Genomic DNA, 22,993 nt, shown 5'->3' with positions numbered 1-22,993 from the left:
GCAGGGAACGTTGCTGGTGTTGCTCAGGATGTACAAACTGTTCTGGAAGTGAGGAAATCTCATATTTGTTCTCTGTACCCAGCCACCAACAAAAGGTGTCTCTCAGTCCCAACACATATTGACAATTCTGTTTGTTCAGAGCCCAGAGTGAATCGAAATTCTGCTTCAGTGTAGCAGGACATTTACCAACAACCTCGGAAAACCATAAATAGCCCTTTAAATAAATCTCTATCTGAGTTCATTCCTGTAAAACACGTTAAATATTCCAGGACCTGTTCTCAACAGACTTCAGGGGTTTTGCTTCCTGAGGCCAGAGAGCACATTTATGAGAAGTCCAAGGTGCAATATAACTCGCTTGAGTTTTGCCCCATCCCTGTCCTCACACAAGCTCAGAGCTGCAGAAACAGGACAGGACCCAAGCACTGCCAAACTGCCCTCCCACAAGAAGGCAGCTCCTGCAGTGCCATCACAAATGTAGGGAAAAGTCTGCAGGATCAGAGGAGGCTCTGGGAGCCCTGAGTCACTCCCTCACCGATATCTTCATGGAAAGCCTCAGATCCTACATCTGCAGCACTTGGATTATTTCTTCCTTAGAACTGTCTTCACAAAAATAACCACCAAACCAATCTTAAAGCCCCACCTCCCCTTTATATGCTGACAAAAGCATCTTGCATGTGCTCTTTAAGAAATACGGATCTCGCCTCAGCTTCCAGAGGCAAGCAGGAAAAATAATGCTTCCATACAAAGTTGCACAGAACAATAAAAACTTTCTGATCTGGTTACTCTGCAGCTTGCTTTGAGAAGCAGGTAGTGGGAAAAACCAGTATGTACATATTTTTCAGGGCAAAGACCACCTATAAAGTTAATTATCCATAAAGTAATCCCTTTGAAGCCATATGTATGGCTTCAAAATTTTTAATCCCAAGGTTTTAATAAAAGCTGTTTGTTATCAAGGCCTGCAAGGGGGAAATTCTACCTGTCTAACCTGGGTCTTGCCACTAAATTTAGGAATTCCATTGTATTAAAGCCGCTAATACTATTCTGCAAATAGCTCGTGACGTTCAACAGTAACAACAAACCAGTGTTTAAATGTCTATCCACGAAGGTTAGACCAAAATTCTAGGCTGGTGGCAGTCCTGGGAAAAAGGCCGAGTTCTGTCCAGTCCAAACTCCCGGGCGGAAAGAAACCACGCCATGGAAAGCCCAGGCATGGCACCTCCTGTTCGCTGCGCAGGGATGGCCCAGCTGGGGCACCGGGGGCTGCTCCGACCCTGCACACAACGAGGGACCCCGGGAAAGCAGGGAGAGCAACGCGCACAGCCCTGCCGAGCTGGGAAACACCATAGGTTTGGGGCCGGGATTCGGACAAATGCCAACTCTGGCCGCTGACCATCGGGTCACTCCTACACCACGCAGGCTCCTTTCCTAAAGCAGCACTGCTTTAGACGGGTGCTGACCCCCTAAAAAAGCTCCAGAACCGCGATGCAGAGCTCCAGGTGGGGCCAAGGTGTTATCCTGGAGCACAGGGGGCGATCCCTTACAGCAGCCGTGGTGCCGGTGCGCTGTCCGGGCAGACAAGGGCCGTGCCCAGGGCTCACCCTCATCCTCACCCCGACCCTCGCCCTCAGCTCCGAGGCCGCTCCGCGCCCCCGGCCCCGCTCAGGGGCAGCCCCGGCGGGCGGGTTCCCCCGGCCAGGTCCCGCACAGGCTCTGCAGCGGGGAGCTCGCCCTCGGGAAGGGGCACGATCTGGCCGATACCCGGAGGGAGAGCGAGCCCCGAGGGCTCCTCACGCGGCTGCCGAGGAGCAAACAGCGGAGCCGCCATTTACCGGGAGCCGCCGGCCGGGGAGTGCAGAGGAACTGCAGGGGCGGGCTGTGAGGGACACGGGCAGGGACGGGAAGGGAAGGGAAGGCAGGGCGCGGGGCCGGGCCGGCGGCGCCCCGCGGGCCCCCTCGGGCCCCCTCAGGCTCCCTCAGGCTCTCGGCGCCGCCATGGCGGGGCCGGCGCGGGGAGGGGGCGTGAGGCGGCACGAGCGCCACGTGACGCCGGCAGCGCCCCCGGTCACGTGCTCTGGTTTGTTGTTGCCGGTCACGTGGCGCGGTCACGTGCGGCGGCGCTGCCCGCGGCGGGCGGGGGGGGGCCGGGCGCGAGGGGGGCGGCGGCTGCGGCGGCGCCAAGATGGCGGACGGGGACGCTGCGCCGCTCCGCCCGCGCGGCCCCGCCGGCCCCGGCAGCGACAGCGCCGAGCCCGCGGCCAAGCGGCACCGCCGCGGGTCGGGGAGCGCCGCGCCCGCTCCGCGCCCCGACCGCGCCGCGGGGCCGCCGCCCGCGCCCGCCGCCGCCGTGCCCGCGGAGCCGCCGGGGGAGGAGGCGGCCGCGGCGGCCGATGGCGGCCGGGCGGAGCGGGAGGAAGGCGGCCAGGCGGCGGCGGCGCGGAGCGGCGCGGACGGCGGGGCCGGGCTGCGGGGCCTGCCCCGGGCGGAGCCGCCTCCGCGGCGGGACCAGGGGGAGGGCGCGGAGGCGGCGCCCGGCGAAGACGCGGCGGAGGCGGCCCCGGGCTGCGGGCGGGCGCAGTGTTCGAACGGGGCGGCCGCGGTGCCGGCCCCGCATCCCGGTGAGGACCGACCCCTCCCTCCTCCCCTCCCCTCCTCCCCGCACGGGGCGCGGTGTCACGGCCGGGCGCGGGCAGCGCTGCGGGCCCGGCCCCGCGCACGGAGCGAACCCGGGGCCCTGCGGCTCCGCCGGCCGGGGCAGCGCCGGGCCCGGCCCGGTACGGCACGGCACGGCTTGTGCCGCACGGGGACAGCGGCTCGGCTGCAGCCCTGGAAGCGGTCACTCTGCCGTGCTGCTGGCAATAAGTTACTAAAATGAGAAACGATAAGCACGGTTTCCTTTTCATAATCTCTGCCGTGTTAGTTATCGTATTTTTGATCCTTAGAAACTTGCACACAGGCTCGGGAGCAGCAGCCTTGACTAGTTCTCTAAAGAACTCTAAGTGACAGCCTTGGTTAAGGTTCGAGTGCCGCAGAAAACTGAACTATAATATTTCTGACTTCTTTCAGATCATGTTTTAAGTGTAGTGGTGGGGAGCATCACTGTGAAAGTGCCTCACAGTATAAACTGCTCAGGTTTGAGTTGTGTTTTGTTGGAGTTGGTAATTTTGGCTTTTTTTTTGGAAGGATATATTAAAATATATCAGACACTGCATTCTGCCAGTACAGTCTTTGCATTTGATCCTGGAATGCAGTTAAAGATACTTTAACTCTTGAGTAAAACTCTGCAGAAGCTTTCTCTCAGTGCAAAAGCAGTCAGAAAGGAACAGGTACAGAATAAACCTGGAGCAGCCTCAGCATTGAAATCCTCCATTGGAGCAGCTCAGAGCAAAGCCAGTGATCTCTGACCAGTGTGAAGCCTTTTGCTCAGGCTTCGTGTTTTGCTGTGCCTGGCTTAGTTCTGGCCAGCATTACCCCCTCTGTCCTTTGAGGAATGCTCAGAGAGTGTTACAGTTTAAACTGTTACTTTATCCTGCTTGTATCTGCCTCTGTTTCCTAAATCCCAGGCTCTGTGTGTGAGGAGCCTTTCACAGTGTAAGCTTTGCTGCTTGGTACAGAAGCCATGAAGGTTTCTCCAGTTGCACTTTGCAGTTCCTCATGTGTGCTAATGCACTTTTTCCTTCTCCAAAATTCTCAGCATCTTCACTGACTTCTTGCATAATGAGATTGCACTGAAATGCTGTAAATAAATAGATTAATAATAGTAATGTCCATGAGCTCCTCAGAAGAACAGTACAGCAAGAACCAACAACAAATTTCTGTCACTGACCTCTTTCTTTTCTAATCAAAAATAAAGTATTTATGCCAACAAGAAGGACTTGGAGAAGAACACAAACTCTGAATAAAAAATGATGGTGTTTTGTGGTGTTCTTTATTTGAGAATCAAGTGGAGTGACAGCTAAAATAGTGCAGGGTGTTCTTCAGTTCTTCGGATAAGAGGCTGAGAACCATTTTAGTGATTCTTTGCTTTGCAGAGCACGACTGAAATTTGTTCTTTGTTCATATCTTAGATTTTCAACAACTGTGAATCTACAGGTGCTGAGGCTGTTTCTACTAAAGCCAGTAAAAAAGGTTGAGTAGTCTAAGTTCTAATAAGCTGCTCAGGTTGGAATGTAGATTTCCCTTCAGAGTGAGCTCAGTAACACAAGTGCCTGGTTGTGCCCTGGGCTGCTTCATGGAGGGCTGAGGTGGAGTTAGATTGAGTTTCTCTGGCTTGAGGCCACGGGCTCAGCTTGGCTGACTGGCACCAGACCCAGCTGCAGGGGCACATGGATGAGAGAAACTCAGTGAAGGTGGTTCAGGGCAGCATCTTCTGTGTCACAGCTGAAATTGCATAAATTGTGTATGTGGTCAGCAGATACAGCTGAGCTGCAAGGTAACACCCTCGCCAAATCCTGTGAATTTGTTGTAGCAAATGTGCATTTGTGGGTTTCTTTCAAAATGCTGTTGAAATGCTCTTAAAACCTAGTCAAAGATCTGTCTGCAATGGTGGCATGTTGTCATTTCACCCAGTTTTTCAACAAGCTGAATGCAGTGAGAATTGCAGGGGAAAGACATCTTTAATTATACTTTTAAAAGGTTTGGATTTTTCTATGGTGAAATATCCATAATGCCAACACTTCAGAGAATGAGCTTTCACCAAGGCCAGCCTGCAGTCCCCTGAAGCCCAGCACTGAGCTAGCAAACCCACCAACAGCTTGGAAGTATACCTATACATGTGAAGAAAAACAGACACTTTCTGTGCCTAAGTGACAAAACTGCCAATTGAGAGCGAGATCTTTGTTTTTGTGATCTGTTTGAAGCTACCCTGTGCCCCTGGGCTGGAGTGTAACCCCCTGCTCGTGCTGTCTTGCAGATAACTTCCTCCTCAGCGATGAAATCATTGCCAATGGCTTCCACTCCTGTGACAGTGATGAAGAGGACAGAGCCTCACACGCCAGCTCCAGTGACTGGACCCCAAGACCACGTATAGGTAAAAGCCTGGAGCAGGTTCTTGGATGCTCTTTGCCTTTGAGCAGCCACTTCATCCTCCCCAGTATTCCAGTTATTTTTCCTGTTGCAAAAATATTGGCAATTAGTGCTTCTGAACAGCTTAGAGGTATTGGCTGTGTTCTGTGTGTTATTTAAGGAGTTTCAAAATGAAACTTGCTGTGTTTTGGTTAAAATTGTCAATGTCTTATTTTGTTCTTGAATAGAAATCCTGCCACAATCCCTAGTAAAAGCATACACACAGGTTCACTAAATTAGACTAATTTATGGCATATTTCTATAGCCTGCCTACTTAGTATTCATTCTTTAGTTTCAGGAAGATGATCCATGTATGATTTTAGGACAGTGAGCCCTCATCTCAAATGTTTTTGGAAAGATTGATTTAATGGCTTGAGGAGGTAATGTCTGAAATAATTCAGACATTGTGTTAGATGACCAAAAACCAACAAAAATCCATGGATTTCTGGGCTCTATGTATCTGTTTAGAGTGATGGTTTATAATACCACTGGAAAGTAAATGCATGTTTGTTGTTTGTTTGGTTTTGTTTGTTTTCAGCTTATTCCTGTAAATACCAAATGTTGGGAAAGTACAGATGGAGACACATTGTGAAAATCCTGTTGTACCTCTAAAAGAGTTTTAAGTTTGCTGCAAACTGAGATTTTTACTTGACTGACTTTCTCTGAAATCCTTCATGGGTTAACATAAAATAATGATAAATAAATAAAATGCCCAGCTTTCACTTCAGAGTTTAGACCAAAATACAGAGGGTTTGATGAATGGAGCATTAAATTGGATTCATGAAACTGTACTAGCAAGCCTTAATAAATGGAACAATAACTATGATCATCTGCAGTTTTAAATATCTGACTCTGTTTTAAATATCTGTATTCTTAATTTCCTTAGGTCCCTACACTTTTGTTCAGCAGCATCTCATGTTAGGTACAGACCCACGGACGATTCTGAAGGACCTGCTCCCAGAAACCATCCCCCCACCTGAACTGGATGACATGACTCTGTGGCAAATCGTGATAAACATCCTTTCAGAGCCACCAAAGAGGAAGAAGAGGAAAGACATTAACACCATTGATGATGCTGTGAAACTTCTGCAGGAGTGCAAGAAGATCATGGTGTTGACTGGAGCTGGGGTAGGCGCTGCTGCAATTTTGGTTGTTCAGTGCAGCATGCAGGGGTGGGAGCAAGTCCCTGTGCTGGGGGAGAGTCCAGCCCACTGCAGGGCCTGCAGCTTCCCTGGAGATTACACCCTCTCTCTTCTCAGGACAAAACATTCTTAGACATAGAAACTTGTAAACAGCTCTCCCATGCTAAACAGTTACAGAATGAGAGCACTTCACCTGTCCAGAACTTTTTCTGTCCCAGTCTTCAGACAAAGGGGATGGCTTTTGTAAACAAAATCCCAGTGCATCTCCTAAAATCCCAGATGGAGCTTGAGGGACTAGAATAGGATTAGAAAAGAGCTGGGGGGCAGAGGAGGAGGATGATCATAGGGACAGTTTGGTCAGATTTCTGCAGACTGAATGTTGCTTTCAGCACATGGTGCTCTGTGATGGGATAAAGTTGCTCACTGTTTGACTAAAGAACATTTCTGCACTGCTGCACATCTGCAGCTCTGTACCTGTGCACCAGATAATTCTTGCTTCTGTTGTTCACACACAGATGGTGTGACACGACTCAGAGCAGATGAGTAATTCCAATCAGCTTTTACAAGAGCACTGCTACTCTCAGTCCTGCTCTCTCCAGATTGCATACACCTGTTTCTCCTCCTCTTCCCATGCTGTTTTGGGGTGGTCTGAGACAATAATTTCAGTCCTTATTGACTACTACAATGCTTTGATATTTAATATCTATCAATAAACAACTTTTATCAAAAGGGGTTTATTCTTCAGAAGAATATATTTTTTTTTAAAAGCAAGACTATTCTGTTACTGTGTTAGCTTGTAAAAAAATTCAAAATATCAACCACCATATCTAAGCCTGAGTTGGCAGATCAGTGAACAATTAATAATTAAATTTAATGCAATAATGCTCTAAATTTTTGTTCACATCTTACAAAACTTCCAGTGGTAAAAGCAAGTTCTGGTACCCCGTTACTGCCTGTGCAGACTGTACTAAAGGGATTTTTGTCCACTTGTCAAATTTTGTTTCTGTGCCATTTCTCCTGATTGTGATTTGGAAATTGTTATATTGGACCAAAGGAAAAAAAAAAAAGAAAGAAAAAAGAAAAGAAAAGTAAATACAGAGAACCCAGACTGGTTTTGTTCTTAATGTTTCTGAGCACTGGGCATACAGAAATGTGGTTTCCCAGAGTAACACTTTATGGTCCAATATGTAGTTTCACTTATTTCAGACTGCAAAAATCTATTTCAGGTGTCAGTGTCTTGTGGAATACCTGACTTCAGATCCAGAGATGGCATCTATGCACGCCTTGCTGTGGACTTCCCAGACCTTCCAGATCCCCAAGCAATGTTTGATATAGAATACTTCAGAAAGGACCCCAGGCCGTTTTTTAAGTTTGCAAAGGTATGGATTTCCAGCAGTTCTTGTCTTGGGCAGTAAAGGCAGGTGACAGCATTAAAATGCATAACTCAGATAAAAAATAGAAACTGCTCAGCAACATTCTCTCTTTGTAAAGCTTATTTTACTGTTCCTGTTGTGAGTTCATGATATAAACAATTATTTCAGATGGTTGAAAAGATCTCTGTGATATTAAACAGTATCAAAAGCAGTGATTATGTCTCTTAGCAAGAAGGAATTGTAGAAACTGTAGACATATGGAGAAACAAAAAAACAAAACAAAAACAAAACCACGAACAAACAAAAACAAAAACCAACCAAACAAACAAAAAAAAAAAACCAAAAACCCAACCAAACCAAATTGCATTTAGTCTTCAATTTCCTTGGGACCAAAAAGAAATCAAACCCAAGACATAAGAATTTCTACAGGACCAGTAAGGACTTGTGAAAATCAGTCACCACTGGTTGTGCTCATCTTTTCTTCCATTTCTCACAATTCAAACTACTGGTCTGTCCTGTTACAAAGATTGGAAAAGAAAACCAATGCATTCTTTTTCTGCTTGGCTTTCTCTGAAAGCCTCCTATCCAGATACTAACAAATTTTGATGTTCATTAGTATACTTGGTTCCTTTGGGTTTAATATTAGAAAACACCACCCCCACAAACAAAAACCCACCCCAAACCAAAAAACATCACAGCAAGCAAAAAAATCAACTTACTTGAAACCTGTCTACACACAGGTTTTACCAGAAAAGTCCAAATCCAATTTGGCTGATACTTTTTACTTTTCTGCCTTTTCACTCCTCCTTTTCTGTCCATCAGAATACATTTCTAGTAACAAATATTGAGTTCACTTGATACTTAACAAAGGAGAGAAAGCTTTCTATTTCATAATTGTCAAAACCAGAAAAGATCTGAACATTGCTTTTGTGCTGTGTGGAAGCCAAGCTTGCAGGGAGCAGTTCTGCAGCCAGGCTGAGGGGCTGGGCGGTGGGAGAGGAGCTGGATCCAGGGCACAGGGAGGGACAGGGGAGGGCTCTGGCATGGCTGGGACAGTGCCCAGCTCAGGTAAACTCTGCACCCACTTGCAGTGTCTAATGTGCTGCTGAATTCCCCAGGAAATCTACCCAGGACAGTTCCAGCCATCCCTCTGTCACAAGTTCATCGCCTTGATGGATAAAGAGGGAAAACTCCTTCGCAACTACACCCAGAACATAGACACACTGGAGCAGGTGGCAGGCATCCAGAGGATAATCCAGTGCCATGGTTAGTGCTGTAGTTTCACTTATTTTCCCTGTGGGAGTTCTTACTGGTGCATGTGACAGGGTAATCACCGTTGGAATTAACCCTTCTTTCCTTGAATTCCTGTCTCTTGCCAACAAATATTCTGGTTTTTAAATGCTGAAGTTTTGTTTTAGACAGCTTGCATGTTTAAATCAGAAGTGTTTCAAGTAGAAATAACTCCTATTAGGAATTGAGCTTGATGGTGGGTCTGTGTATCAGTGAAGATCCACACCCTGTTGGCACAAGCTTAGACTGTAACTTCAAAAATGCATTTGGTGCTTCTTGATCTGTGTGACAGCATGACATGGGAACCAGTCTTGCCAGAGGTCCCTCTCACTGCCCATCCCATCCCTCCAATGAAATGGGAGTCTGGGTGTTATCTGATTCTTTATTTAGGTTATATTCCACTGAAATCTGAAAATATCCTGACACTTCAGTGACTCCACCTCATGTATAAAACATTGAGGATTAATCACCAGTTCAGTTGAAGATCCTCTTGTTACACCTTCAGTGTCATACAGATTCTGTAATTATGAGGCCTAATTAAGTGGAATTGCTTTAATTGCTTGATATGCTTTCCATTTCCAAGGGCTTGCATATGTCAAGCTGAGAGTCCAAGGATTAATTTCCAAGAAAAGTATTCAGAAAATTAGTTCTTAAATACATGTTTGGATCATTTAGTAAACTTCAGACACATAAATCATCTAAAAGCAGCACTGTAAGGCCCATCCATGTAACTGCACCTTTGCCAGGGGCCAGACTCTCGTGGTTTCCATAGAGAGCTCAGCTCAGTGCAGATCTGTGGGGTTGGGCTCCCCAGGCACAGCAAGCACAGTGCTCTGAGCAGAGCCCAGGCAGCACACAGCAGCTCTGCCAGCCAGCTCCCAGCCCCAGGGCTGGTTCCCATCTGTGCTCAGTGTGTCACACGTTTTCTTTTGGCTGGCATTGCATCTGAGGCGTTTATCACAAACCCCTTACCTGGCTGGGTTTTTGCACATCACTGCTGTGCTCAAGCTCCCCATTTTTCCAGTTGCACACTGCAGGGATGGATCACAGACCATCTTTAGTGCATGTCCTGTATAAAGTGATTCTGAATGACACAGATGCTTTAAAAGCTTGTGCACTTGGAGATTTTGAGGCCTTTGGAAATTAGCAAAAGTTATTTTGAGCTCATCAAGCTTTATCTGACCTACAGCTGCTGCTCTTTTAACAAATGGTTGTTGCCTAATGATGGTAGCTGGAGAGAAACCAAACTCTTCTGTGGGGGCTCACACTGCTCTACTTATTCTACTTTTTCCTGTGGCTGGGGCAATGGCAAGTTAATCATGAGCAGCTAAAAAAGAACCTTGCAGTGATTTGGGGAGTTCTTATGTGAACCTTCAGCCCCATCTGTCACTGCAGACCTACAGTGCAGTTCCTGCTGTGAGAACTGTGGTGTCTGAGGTGCATTCTGCTGTATTTAAGATGGCTCTTGCATTCAACCCATGCATCTGGAATTAGATTGTATTCCTTGTCATTGCTGGAGCTGAGTGAGCAGAGGCCTGGGAATGGCTCATGCATGGGCACAAACTTGTGCTGGTGAGCAATAATTCACATCATGGAGTTGCAGAGAAGGGCAGCAGATGCCTCTGAGTTGGGGTTGTGAGCCTGACAGACTTCCCTAACGTGCTGTGTGAAGCTCTGAATTATTACAATCAGCTAATTAGAATGAGCCAATGACTGTCACACCTGCCATAGTCCTTGGACCCCTCGCTCTGGGGAGCTGCAGTGCTCAGCAAGGTTTCAGAAGCTGTGCTGTTGGCAGGCCTGCAGTGATCAGCAGAGCTGAGCTGCCAGTTGCTCATAAATGATCCGCTCCAGGTTTTTCTGTGCTTTCACTCTCTTTGTCTTACCCAGATACAATACCCTGTAAGCATATTGTCTTTCCTAATGCATTTCCTCAGTAATTCTGTGCTCTGTGTGGAGCTCCTGTGCTGCTGAGGCTGTGCAGCACCACTGCTGTGTAATGAGAACTTTCTGCTCTCTGCTCCTTGTCTGTGCTTGCACAGCTCAGGGGAATGAGAGCACACAGAATCCTTTGTGTTGACATGCATGTGGTGTATGGCTACTCCTAAAACAAGATTTCTGCTGACTAACACCTAGAGCAACAACTTCTAGTATTACAAGGATCTGCTCTTAATTTTACATTACCTTTTTAATGCCTGATTTCTGTAGCACTGCAGCATAACAGCCTTTTTGTGAAAACAGCTTGGCCATAAGACCAGATCTGAATGACTGAAAATCCTGATGCTACCACTTGGGTTTTTCCCCTCAGGTTCCTTTGCAACAGCTTCCTGCCTGATCTGTAAATACAAAGTTGATTGTGAAGTTGTTCGAGGAGATATTTTCAATCAGGTAAAAAATCTACTTTAACTCACTGCAGCTTTCTAATAAGTAATTATCTCAAAAACACCTCACACCAAACCCTGAACCATCATACTGGGATTGCTTACAAGATCTGCTTTTAAAAGCCTCCATATCTCTGCATGTATTTCAAAGAAGTGCCTCTCTGTATTTTAGCATTTCCTCTGGTATTCAGAATTGTACTCAAATACTGTACTGCAAAAATTAGGTAATGGCAAAAATCAGAACAAAACCTTGAGTCCATTTTTAACAGCTCTTCTGATAAAAAGTAGAGGTTAAATGGTAAGCAGAAAGTTGGGTTTATACCTGGTTTGTGTTGATCTGAATTTAGAGTCACACTGAGAAAGCATTCTTAGCTTTTTATAACACTGGATGTTATTAAAAATGTGTTTCAAACAGCAGCTGATACATGGAGAAATTGCTAACCACAGAGCAGGCTAGAGCAAGGATCAGATGGGGTGTTGGTGTTCCTGGGACTCCTGAGCTATTCCATGTTCCAGACTCCCCATGTCTGGGTGACCTGGGACCAAGGCAGGAGTTGGTTCTGCTCTGTCTTTGACCTGGAGGGATCCTTTGTGCCTTTGCTCTTCTTCCCCTTCCTTTGAAGGAACAGATTCTGTGATCAAAAAGACCTTGTTTATGCAAATGAAAGGGGCTCTTTCTGCAGGCTCATTGGTTTTTTTGATAAATGCTTCTGAGTCCACAGTTGCAACTTTAGATGAGAAACATGGAAGGGATGTAAATCCTTCATTACATTTGAAATGGAATTCAGTGAAAGCCTTTCACAAGATGTTTGAGTTAAAGCTTTAAGAATTGTGAATCTCATAAGCCTGAAGCCTTGTAACACTGAATTACTGAATGTGAAATTTGGTTTACTCTGCTATTAAGAATAGTATTTTTAAGAACATCCTACAGATATTTTTTGCTCCTTTACCTCCAGAGCCAGCTGGCTGGAGTTAGATTTTCTCTTTCTAATATATAAATATCTGAGGGGAAAGTTCAAGACTCATTCTAGCCATCTGCTCCTTTTTGGGAATCCTTTAGGTGGTTTCCCTTGAATGTGGGATTATTGAGTGCTTTCTTGCTTGGGTGCAGGGTGAAGGTTTCCACCACACCAGTTCCTAGCTCTTGTGCCAAATTGCTTCTTCTCCCACAAGGCATCCATCCCAAAAGGCTTTTCTTTGTTCAAACACTTGAATTTTGGGAAAGATCATTTGACACTAGAGGAAGGCCTTCTACTTGTGATATTTTCTGATTTGGAGAGTATTGTCTTCTGTCCCACTGCAGGCATCCATTAAATTAATTCTTTCATTTAAACTTTCAGCATTCTGTATTATTTTTTCTGCAGCTGTCCTCTGTATAGTAGGGACTTGTTATGCATTTAAATGTCAATTTTCAGGTATTTTTCTATTCCAATAGGTAATGTACATATCTTTTCACCTTTATAGCTCTAATTTGTAGCTTGTGATGGTTCCTATATGATTGCAGCTCCTTGGATTTATTGTGAAGTCTTATATTTTAACTGAAAACAGCTGAAAAAATTTGCCCTATTAGAAGGAAATTGCTCCGTATTGTCTGTAGATCTATCACTCACCTTCTTGTTTTTCTTCTCTCTTAAAAAGTCCTTAAATAGGAAAGAATTGAAAGAGGTCCCAAAGATCAGAAAACTCCCTGGCTCAGGAAAAAAGGGAATCTACTTCTCCACAAATCTGACTAGTGGCCACTTTGGTTAGTGAAGCAGGATTCTCCTCTGTTTCTGAGGAATTAGAAAAGTTTAAAATGGAGACCAAGCAAGTTCTGGGCTCTGTTCTTGTGCTGGATGCTCTTGGCCAGCTGCCTGCCCCAGTGCCCTGTAGCTTTGTGGGTGCAACACCTGTAACCTTTTAGGGGAGGGACAGCAGGTAAAGCTCTACACAAGACTTGGATCAGGACAGGGTTTGTGTCAGATCCTCCACTGGAACCTGACAGTGAAATCTCAGTTTTTGTTCAGATTAGACTATGAAAAATCTCTTCCTGTCCGATGGGAGGTGTGCTCAGTTGGTGTTGAGCACGACTGCTGGGCTTTGGTTTGTGTTACAGACCTGCCTGGCTTGTCCCTCTTTATTCCTGCTGTGGCTTTATTTCCCTGAGCGGTCTTCCACTCAGCAGTGAGAAGTGTAGCTGTCTGTGCATCCACAGAACAATGAAATGAGGAAATACCACTGAAACTTCCCTGTCTCTGCCAAAATAAGTGTCTGTGGCACATGTGGGTGTTTCAGAGGGCATTCCTGCAGGCACTAACAGGGCTGTGGCACATGTCAGTGTTTCAGAGGGCACCCTGCAGGCAGTAACAGGGCTGTGGCACATGTGGGTGTTTCAGAGGGCATTCCTGCAGGCACTAACAGGGCTGTGGCACATGTGGGTGTTTCAGAGGGCATTCCTGCAGGCACTAACAGGGCTGTGGCACATGTCGGTGTTTCAGAGGGCATTCCTGCAGGCACTAACAGGGCTGTGGCACATGTCAGTGTTTCAGAGGGCATTCCTGCAGGCACTAACAGGGCTGTGGCACATGTGGGTGTTTCAGAGGGCATTCCTGCAGGCACTAACAGGGCTGTGGCACATGTGGGTGTTTCAGAGGGCATTCCTGCAGGCACTAACAGGGCTGTGGCACATGTCGGTGTTTCAGAGGGCATTCCTGCAGGCACTAACAGGGCTGTGGCACATGTGGGTGTTTCAGAGGGCACCCTGCAGGCACTAACAGGGCTGTGGCACATGTGGGTGTTTCAGAGGGCATTCCTGCAGGCACTAACAGGGCTGTGGCACATGTCAGTGTTTCAGAGGGCACCCTGCAGGCAGTAACAGGGCTGTGGCACATGTGGGTGTTTCAGAGGGCATTCCTGCAGGCACTAACAGGGCTGTGGCACATGTGGGTGTTTCAGAGGGCATTCCTGCAGGCACTAACGGGGCTGTGGCACATGTGGGTGTTTCAGAGGGCATTCCTGCAGGCAGTAACTGGCTCTGTGTGCAGGTGGTGCCCCGCTGTCCCCGCTGTCCCCCCGAGGAGCCCCTGGCCATCATGAAGCCGGACATTGTGTTCTTTGGGGAGAACCTGCCTGAGCAGTTCCACCGTGCCATGAAGTACGACAAAAATGAAGTGGATCTCCTCATTGTCATTGGGTCTTCACTCAAAGTAAGACCAGTAGCATTGATCCCAAGTAAGTGACTGTGTCTGGTAATATTTTCTTTACAAATTTTGGATCAAAAGTGGGATTCTCAGTTAACAAATTCCAAGCCCTTAAGAACATCTTTGGTTCAATTCAGTGAGCACCACAAAATTGTAAGACTAAAGCTGCTTGCCTATGTAAAGCTGAAATGCAAAATTGAGAAAGGAACAAATTCTAAATACCTTTTCTACACTCTAGGTAAATCTCAAGGTAATTAAATTATTATCTGAAAAACTGCTCTCTCAAACCTGAATGGCTCAGTTCTAAGATTCATTTTTCTCCATGCTTGTGAAATGCTTTAGAAAGGCTTGAAGGCTTTAGAAAGGAAGCATCTCAAAAGCAGTAATTCCTCATGTGCACTTAAGTACATAAAGTAAATGCACAAAATCAACATAATTTGAAGCTATTATAGTACTAATTTTAATCTTTAATATTACTGTAGCCAGTATTTCTGTGCATATGTTTCTCAGTGATTGACAAATGCTTTTAACTGGAAAAAATGGGGGGGGGAAATCCATCTAAGCAGGCTCCAGTAGGCACAGCACCTCAAACTGCCATTGTTAAATTTGGGACTGGCTTGCCTTCTTCCTGACCTGGCTGGTTTTGTCTTGTTTCAAGTGAAGGCATGAAGAGAAGCCTGAGCTTCCTCAGCAGGTCTCTGCTGGAAGTAAAACCCAAGTGACCACCTTTGAATTCTCTTTTCCACCTGCAGGTTCCATCCCCCATGAAGTGCCTCAGATCTTAATCAATAGGGAACCTTTGCCTCATCTTCACTTTGACGTGGAGCTTCTCGGAGACTGTGATGTTATCATTAACGAATTGTGTCAGAGGTTGGGCAGTGAATACACAAAACTTTGCTGCAGCTCGGTGAAACTTTCGGAAATCACAGAGAAGCCCCCGCGGCCGCACAAGGAGCTGGAAGCGCTCTCGGCTGAGCTCCCTCCAACCCCTCTGAACATTTCAGAAGGCTCCAGCTCACCAGGGAGGATGAGCCCACCCAGTCCTGCCGTGGTGTCACAGCACCCCCCCGAATGTAAGCTAGAAAACTGTGAGCCTGCCTCTGAAACGAAAGGGACCTGCTCAGAGGAGACGCTTCAGGACACACAGGTGTCATCAGAAAACCCTGAAAATCCTGCTGGTGGGCTAATGAACTCTGAAACAATGAAGGAAAATGGATCCAATGATGGAGAAAATAAAGAAAAGAGTGAAATATTGAAGAAGTGTTGGGTAAACAGATCTGCAAAAGAACAGATTAGCAAAAGGCTGGATGGTAAGTGTTAATGCCTTTCAGTATTTTGCTTCCTTTTGGCTGATACATTTATGCTAGACTTACTTTAAAGTGGTAAATAAGTTACTCTTGAGACAATCAGTGGGTTTTGGTGGCTATTTTTGTTCAGACAAGTGTCTACATAACTCTCATTGAACCATTTATTTCTTTTGGAGAAGCCAGTAGGAAATATTGTTTGTATTTCATAATAGGTTTAAAAATCAGTGATTACATCTTCACCTAAAAGATCAAAATTTAGGAGGCTGAAGGTAGGTATCAAAAAATAAATCCCTTCGTAACATTTTCAAATGTATTTTCAGAAAAGTTAGTTTGATCCTGAGGTGTTCAGAAGCTGGTCACAAGTAGAGCATGATTTGGTATTGCAGTAGAGCTGGAAGACAAAGTAATGACAGGACTTAAAATCTCACAGCTGGAGCGAGGCACGTTTTTAAGGAATGTTTAGGCTTTCCAAGGAAGCCCTCCAGTGTGCAGTCCTGTAACTGATGTAAGGAGTCAGGAATTAAAGTGCAATTTTCTAGAGGAAAGGCTGGGTTTAGACTTTGTCTGATGCTCCATGCAGGGGCTCCTGTTCTGTCATAGGTGGAGGAAATCTAGCTGGGAACGTGTTCCCATAAAACAGCTGCTGAACAATCAGTGTAAATTCTCTTTGGTGTCAGAGGGAGGGGAGGAGGAACACTGAATTTCCAGTGAAGCATTTCTTCTGTCCTTTGTAAAAAATACAAATGCACGGCATAAATGCATTTTCATGTCATCTGATTTGTCAGCCAAGAGCCGCTGTTGGAAACAGATCTATTTTAACCACAAGCTTTTGTACCCCGCGCGTCCCTGAGTGTTGCCACTGTGTTGCAGGCTCCCAGTATCTGTTCCTGCCCCCCAACCGCTACATCTTCCACGGCGCCGAGGTGTACTCGGACTCCGAGGACGACATCGTCTCCTCCAGCTCCTGCGGCAGCAGCAGCGACAGCGGCTCCTGCCGCAGCCAGAGCCTGGACGTGGAGGACGAGAGCGAGATGGAGGAGTTCTACAACGGCGTCGAGGACGAGGACGCTCCCGAGCGCGAAGAGGAGCCGGGGTTCGGGGAGGACGGAGCCGAGCAGGAGGAGCTGGCGGCTGAGGAATCGGCGGAGGCCGCGGGGAGGGAACATCCCAGCAACGCGCCGTGAAGCGATCGCTGATGGTTACAGGAACTTCCCACCAGCAATAGGAGCTTTGGCATGTCAGAATGAATGTTTACGTCTGAATTTAGAGCAACAAAACCATAAGGATGTAGTGTTTATAAATAACTAAAACAGATTTTCATGCTTAGTTTTTTACCTTTTTCAATAAAAATCTATTACTGCGCACTCAACACTAACTCATCTTTTTTTTAAGGTACTAGGATTATCTAAACAACTGTCACTATGTTCACTTTTAATTTCATCTGTCTGATCAGGCATCCATGTATATAATACATATTTTTGCTTAATAAATTTCAGCTTATATTATTTTTAAACAATTTTGAAAAAGCCATCGGAATGTTAAACTAATATAAAGGGAACAGCTAATTTAGACCAAAGAATGGTATTTTCACACCTCTTGCTTTGTAACACTTTGGTTTATTTAAAATCTTCTCACGCTTCTGCTAAACCTTTCATTCACGCCTAGTCTGTCATTAAACACTGGCATTTTCTAAGACCTACTGTGGCAGCTAATTTTTTTTTGCTTTAACAGTTCCTTTGTATGTTTGAGACAAACCTAATTGCAAGCAGATAGCGAGATGGAAACAAGACAGCAGCACTTGAGGAATCCAATGGTTTTTAGCTTGATCAAGAAGTGCTGTGAAAATGCTGAGGTTGCTGAGTGTTTGACTTCCTGTGGACATGAAGCGTTGTTGACATTGGCTCCCTAGCAGTGAGAATCCAGCATTTAAACAGAAAGGATCCCCCCAGTCAGAGGCTGCCACGCTGGATGCAGCAGTCACCTCTAGAGCAGCTTGCTTTACAAACAGCATTTGAGGAATTGCCAAGGCTCCAGTGCGGAACAGAGCTGGGAAGAGCGTTCCTCCCAGCGTGAGAAGGCGCAGAAATGAAGCTGTTCCTCTGTGCTCACGGATGCACCAAGCCCAGGAGAGACTCCACGAGGATGAAGCCCTGCTGGCCTGAGCTCCTGGCTGAGCTGGGAACCCTCCAGCTGCCAGCCCCACCCTGGCAGCACAGCAAAGCGGCCGCTCCCACCCTGCTCTCTCACGTGCGAGGCTGCCTTAAAACTGGATGGTGCAGATGCTCAAGTGCAGATTGTTTCCAAGCCTTTAGAACTATTTTGTACAATTGCACAGTGCAGTAGTCAGTGAAACAGCATTTTTCTATAAACCACTTTTTCAACATTGGCCCAAATGATGAACTCAACGATGTAGATTATTCATATACTTTGCTATAATATTTATTACATTTTGGAAGATGTATAGTAGCTGTTCTTTGAACATAAACCAACAGTTAATAAATATTTAAGAACAGCCTCCTGTATTCATGGGGAAATGTTGGCATGTTGTCTCATTGTCCAAATTTAACACGGCTCTTATTTGGCTACATAAAGAATGCAATATGTTTAGTTTTCACTTGCATGTCACAATGTATTAGTTTGTGCTATAGGAGATATTTTAAATTGAAATACTTTGTTTTAAATTATTTTTACAGTGAGGATTGGTTTCTGCTCTTTTATATTGTATATAGTGTCTTTTATGTAATCTACTGGCATATGTTTTGTAGAAGACTGTTTAAAATGACTGGCTATCTTCCTGCAACTTTTGAAATACAAAACCAGTGTTTTATACTCGTACACTCTCTGTTCTAAAGTCTATTAAAATTGTCATTTGATTTCTGGTTTCTATTAATTTCTAGCTATACCTTACAAACTTACCAAAGATGCCCTATAAAGTCGAGGTATACCCTGGCTAATGAAGGCATCACATTTGGAATGGCTTTTTTCCACCTGCCCTGGATTGTTCTGGGTTTGTCCCGTGGCTCCCTGGGGGCTGCAGCTGTGCTGAGCACACCCCAGAGCCCTTCCAGTGGCCCTCAGGGCCCAGCTTAATCAGCTCCCCACTGTGGAACACCTCACTGTGTGGAGGCTTCCACTGCACTTCTAAACAGAAATTGATTTGTATTGGAAGAAAAAAACCCAGAGGTGATAAAATTCACATACTTGAGGCACAAAGTATTAACAACAGTTAGACTCAGCACACAAGATGTTTTTCTATCAATTACTACTCTGAATGACTTGAAAACATTTTTCCTCTTGAATAGAACAGCTGCACCTTTTTCTGCACTTAGATGAAGAAGTTCTGCATTTTGTTCTTTCTTGTGTCTTTGATAATATTATTTGAACAGAAGAGGAACCCCAAACTATCTCTCACTCCTCCATTTCACACCCTGCCCTCTCCCTAGAGCACGGTGCTGTCTTCCAAGAGTATTTAACATGGTGATGAGCCCAGTGGTGGGCATGAGGAAACATTTGCTGTCACAGCTTTGTGTTATTCCTTGCACGAAAGCATGGCAGAGCATGTCCAGGTCCAGCTGTAATTTGTACCATCTCAGAAGAGGAGATCACTTATTTTTCCTGATAATTTACACAACTACCCTATGAGAGCATCTTAGCCCTTGTTATTCATATTGAATAGATGCCCTGAAAAAAAAGCAAAGTACAAGCATTTGTTTGCCATTCCCCAGCCACCTTCCAGCCTATTCAGGTACATTAGACAATAATGACCTTGCAAAAGTATTTAAAGAAGCACATATTTAAACATTTTCTCATAATTTCTTCTTAAAGGCTATGTATTTTATTTGGATCTGGCTTGAATTCAGTACATTTTTAATTAGTGTTTCTGATTATGGAAAATATGTAATATTTTAAAATGCCTAACAACAAAGGGACAGACAACATCCATTTAGGAGGGGCTACAGGAGCACAACATTCTAGTGAAACCAGCATCCAGAATCAAACTGGAAAAAAGTGAGAATAGAAGACCCAGGGGAGTTCCTCAAGCTCAGTAATCTGTGCTTAAATACTGAACCAGAACAGCCAAACTGAAAAGCAGCTGCATTTCTTTGCATAATACACTTATCTACAAAGTGACTGGAGAATAAAACCCAGTGCAAAAGGCTGGATTCAGGCTAAAACAACTGGCCACGTCTAGGTGACAACGGTGCACCGAGCTAGCTGTAAATCCTTGAGGAGCCATGGAGTTGTACCCTGGGTTACTCTCTGCTGGGCAGTTCCAAGAATACACAGACTAGGACTCAGTAGGAAAATAACAATGATTAATGGTGCAGCAGTGTTGTTTTTACCCTCACAGAGCAGATAAACTCTGTTTCCCTACAAACCCCACTGCCATGTGCCCTGGAGAGCAGCCCAGGCTCCCCGGGAGCAGCTCCTGCACCACGATCACCCGGGACAGAGCCCTGCACAAAGCAAATGCACCAACTACACACTCGGTTATCTTGGAAGCCACAAAGAAACACAAACTGGAAGTCCTTAGAAACAAAACAGAAAAACCTTTGGGTGGGATTTAGTTGTCTGGCCATGGGTTTTTTAACTCTGTACAATTATTATCCACCACCCTTTCCAATGGCAGAACCCTGCTCCCAAGTCCAAGCCTGGGCTGGGGGGACCCTCCTTCCTTTCCCCAGCAGGAGGGAGCCTACAGGGAGCCTGGATCCTAGAGAAGCTCCGAACCCTGCGTTCCAGAGACCACCCAGGAGGGCTGAATGCTATGGAGAACTGGCTTTAGGCCCTGTGGGGCATCACCACCCTCCTGCTCCAGACTAAAACCGAGCATTCCCTGCTGGGCACTGGCAGAAATCCCTGCAGGGCCTGACCTCTGCATTCACACCTCAGCCTGCAGGGCCATTCCAGCCACCTCCTCCTCTAAAGACACTGCAGGGCTTCCTTATCTCAGCTACCCTTCCCCTCTGCTTGCTCCTGATGTCACACTGGCAGCTGGTCAGGATCCCCTGACACTGCACAGCCTCAGGCCCTGGAGATGCTGCACCCAGAGTCCTCAAACTCTGCTGGCAGGGGCTCCCACCGAGCCTCTGGGCAGGATCGGGCCACCAAAATTTACACTGATGGCAGGTACAACTCCCACTGGAAGCTGGTTCAGCTGCAGTCTGCCAAGTGTGTTCCTCCCCCCAGACATGCTTGGAAAAGGGAAGGAACCCTGACTTGTGCACTCCACTCAAAGTCTCTGTGTAACACCCATCCTTTGTCTCCTCCTGCCATGAGGCTCATGGAGGGAGGCACTGAGCACCTGCAGACATTCACTGCACAGGTGAGGATCCATCACCTGCTGCTAAAACCAGCCTGGAGCACTGGTGACATCAAGATCCCCACCAGCACTGCACACTCCAGCTACTCTGAAGTTACTAATTTGGTACTTCCTATGTGGAATGAGATTCCCAAACCCCATTTTCCTAATCTGAAACTGATGTGCCTTTGGCTGGAGAAAAATAATGATGCCAAGCGCTGTCCTGGCTAATGTAAGGGGGCTCTGATGGCACCCTGGCACCTGCCACACCGGATTTTGTTGTTTTGCAGTGTCAATAGCTATGTGCAAACCCAGGAGCTCAGACTGTTCAGAGCAGCAGGGCTGGGGATGAGGTATTTCAGCACAGTTCTGTGCCTGCCACGGCCAGTGCTCCCCAGCCCCAGCTGCCCTGTGGTGAGAAGGTGACACATCTTTCTCATTCAGCACTTTGCAGCAGGGACAGGCAAAGGTTTGCAGTTACCAAGTTTCAGCATTCCCACAGAAAGGCACTCAGTGTAAGAGGTAATACCACAGAGAAAAATTCTGTCTGTAGGCACAAACTGGATCCCTTCCCCAGGAAAATAAAAAACCTGAGGACTCAGTCAGAAATGATGCCTGGTGGAGCTCCTCCATGGATTAACTGTGCACACAGAGCAGGCAAACACCCAAAGGCATTTCCTGGGGCTCTAAGGAGCTGCATTAATCTGGAGACAGCCAGTGACAGAAGATGCTCTGCACCTTTCAATGTCTAGCTGGGGTTACTGAAGCCATTGCTCCAGACCTGACCAACACCAACACAAACAGCAGATTGAAGGACCAAACCAGCAGGCTGCTATTAGTGCAGCCAAACCCCACTCTGCCCTGGCAAGTTAGAAATATCCACCTAGTAAGCAATGGGACCCTGACTCTTGTCAGGGGAAACAAATATTTTGTTTCTCCTCTTTTATCTTCTCTCCCTCAAAAACTGAGTAAGGCAACTCCTCACAGGATACACAAGTACATAGTTCTGGCTGCTCACAGAAAGTCAACACAGCCACTCTTGAAGGTTTCAACTCTCTACCAGAGCTGAAAACTGTACTATTAAATGAAACCTTTTATCTACATTTATCTTAGCAGCAGAACCTCATGTGCCTTTAAGGAGCTCTCTTTTACAGTGATTTACATTTGATTACATGAAGCTTCATTTATTATCAAGTTTATTGCAGCAGAGGGCAGTGCAATGAATTAAAACCCTCTTCAGAGTTGTTTATAAACATTCTTAAAGGGAACACCATAGCTCAAAGCTCTATGATGAGTAACAGCCTCATTAACAGCAACTCCCACAAAGTGCCAAAGGACACAAACCATTGTGCCTAAGCAGGGCTCACTGCTTTAACAGCTCTACAATGGGTTCTTACCTTGGCCCTGGAAAATGAGGGACAAACATCTGCTGTGCCTGTAGCTCAAAAAGCCTGGGGATTCTGCCATGCAAACTCAGCCTCCATCCCTGTACTCACGTGGAATCCAGGCCATGGCTGCACTGCTCTGGCAACAGCAAATCTCCTCCAGCAGTCATGATGGCAAGTCTGACATGCAGCTGGTCTTCTCCACTGAGAATTCTGAATCTTTATCAAATGCTAATCTAATCATCAAATACAAATACTTTAAAAATTATTTATTGTAAATTGCTCCCCCTGAATCCCAAACTACTGCCATTCCCCAGTTTGTGTTACCCTTTTAGCAGAGATACCCAAGGTTTCCTGAGTAACTGAAGGTCTGAGGAAAACGAAAGCTCTAAGCTTTCTTCACTAACATCATGGCTATTTCAGCTACACACAAAATGGGGCTTTCCCCCTTTCTTACATGTTGCACAGCATCAAATATTGTATACAAATGATACCTGATCCAAGCAAGGGAAAGCACTTCCTGCTGCCTCAGGGCACAATTCTAGCAGAGCTGTGCTGCCCAGGGCTGCCGTG

The 22,993-nt window shown here is 46.1% G+C and overlaps 1 protein-coding gene across 5 annotated transcripts; it reads left to right on the top strand.

Moving 5' to 3' along the window:
- The first annotated feature begins 2,179 nt into the window (after positions 1-2,179).
- SIRT1 (sirtuin 1) lies at positions 2,180-18,606 on the top strand. 5 transcript variants are annotated; one of them, XM_058810161.1, is made up of 9 exons: positions 2,180-2,615; positions 4,910-5,026; positions 5,948-6,189; positions 7,430-7,582; positions 8,695-8,842; positions 11,175-11,254; positions 14,271-14,457; positions 15,179-15,736; positions 16,604-18,606. In XM_058810161.1, the coding sequence occupies exons 1-9, from the start codon at positions 2,180-2,182 to the stop codon at positions 16,915-16,917; spliced, it is 2,235 nt and encodes a 744-aa protein (XP_058666144.1). In that variant the 3' UTR covers positions 16,918-18,606. The 5 variants fall into 5 exon arrangements, with proteins under 5 accessions (XP_058666144.1, XP_058666149.1, XP_058666146.1 ...); XM_058810166.1 differs by lacking the exon at positions 2,180-2,615 and adding an exon at positions 2,997-3,014; XM_058810163.1 differs by lacking the exon at positions 2,180-2,615 and adding an exon at positions 4,120-4,429 and having other exon boundaries at positions 4,910-5,152; positions 16,585-18,606.
- Positions 18,607-22,993: the final 4,387 nt, after the last annotated feature.

The sequence above is a fragment of the Ammospiza caudacuta genome, chromosome 9 (assembly GCF_027887145.1).
Source record: "Ammospiza caudacuta isolate bAmmCau1 chromosome 9, bAmmCau1.pri, whole genome shotgun sequence".
Taxonomy (NCBI): Eukaryota; Metazoa; Chordata; class Aves; order Passeriformes; family Passerellidae; genus Ammospiza; species Ammospiza caudacuta.
Note: the sequence above shows the minus strand (reverse complement) of the source record. Positions and strands in the feature narration are given on the sequence as shown.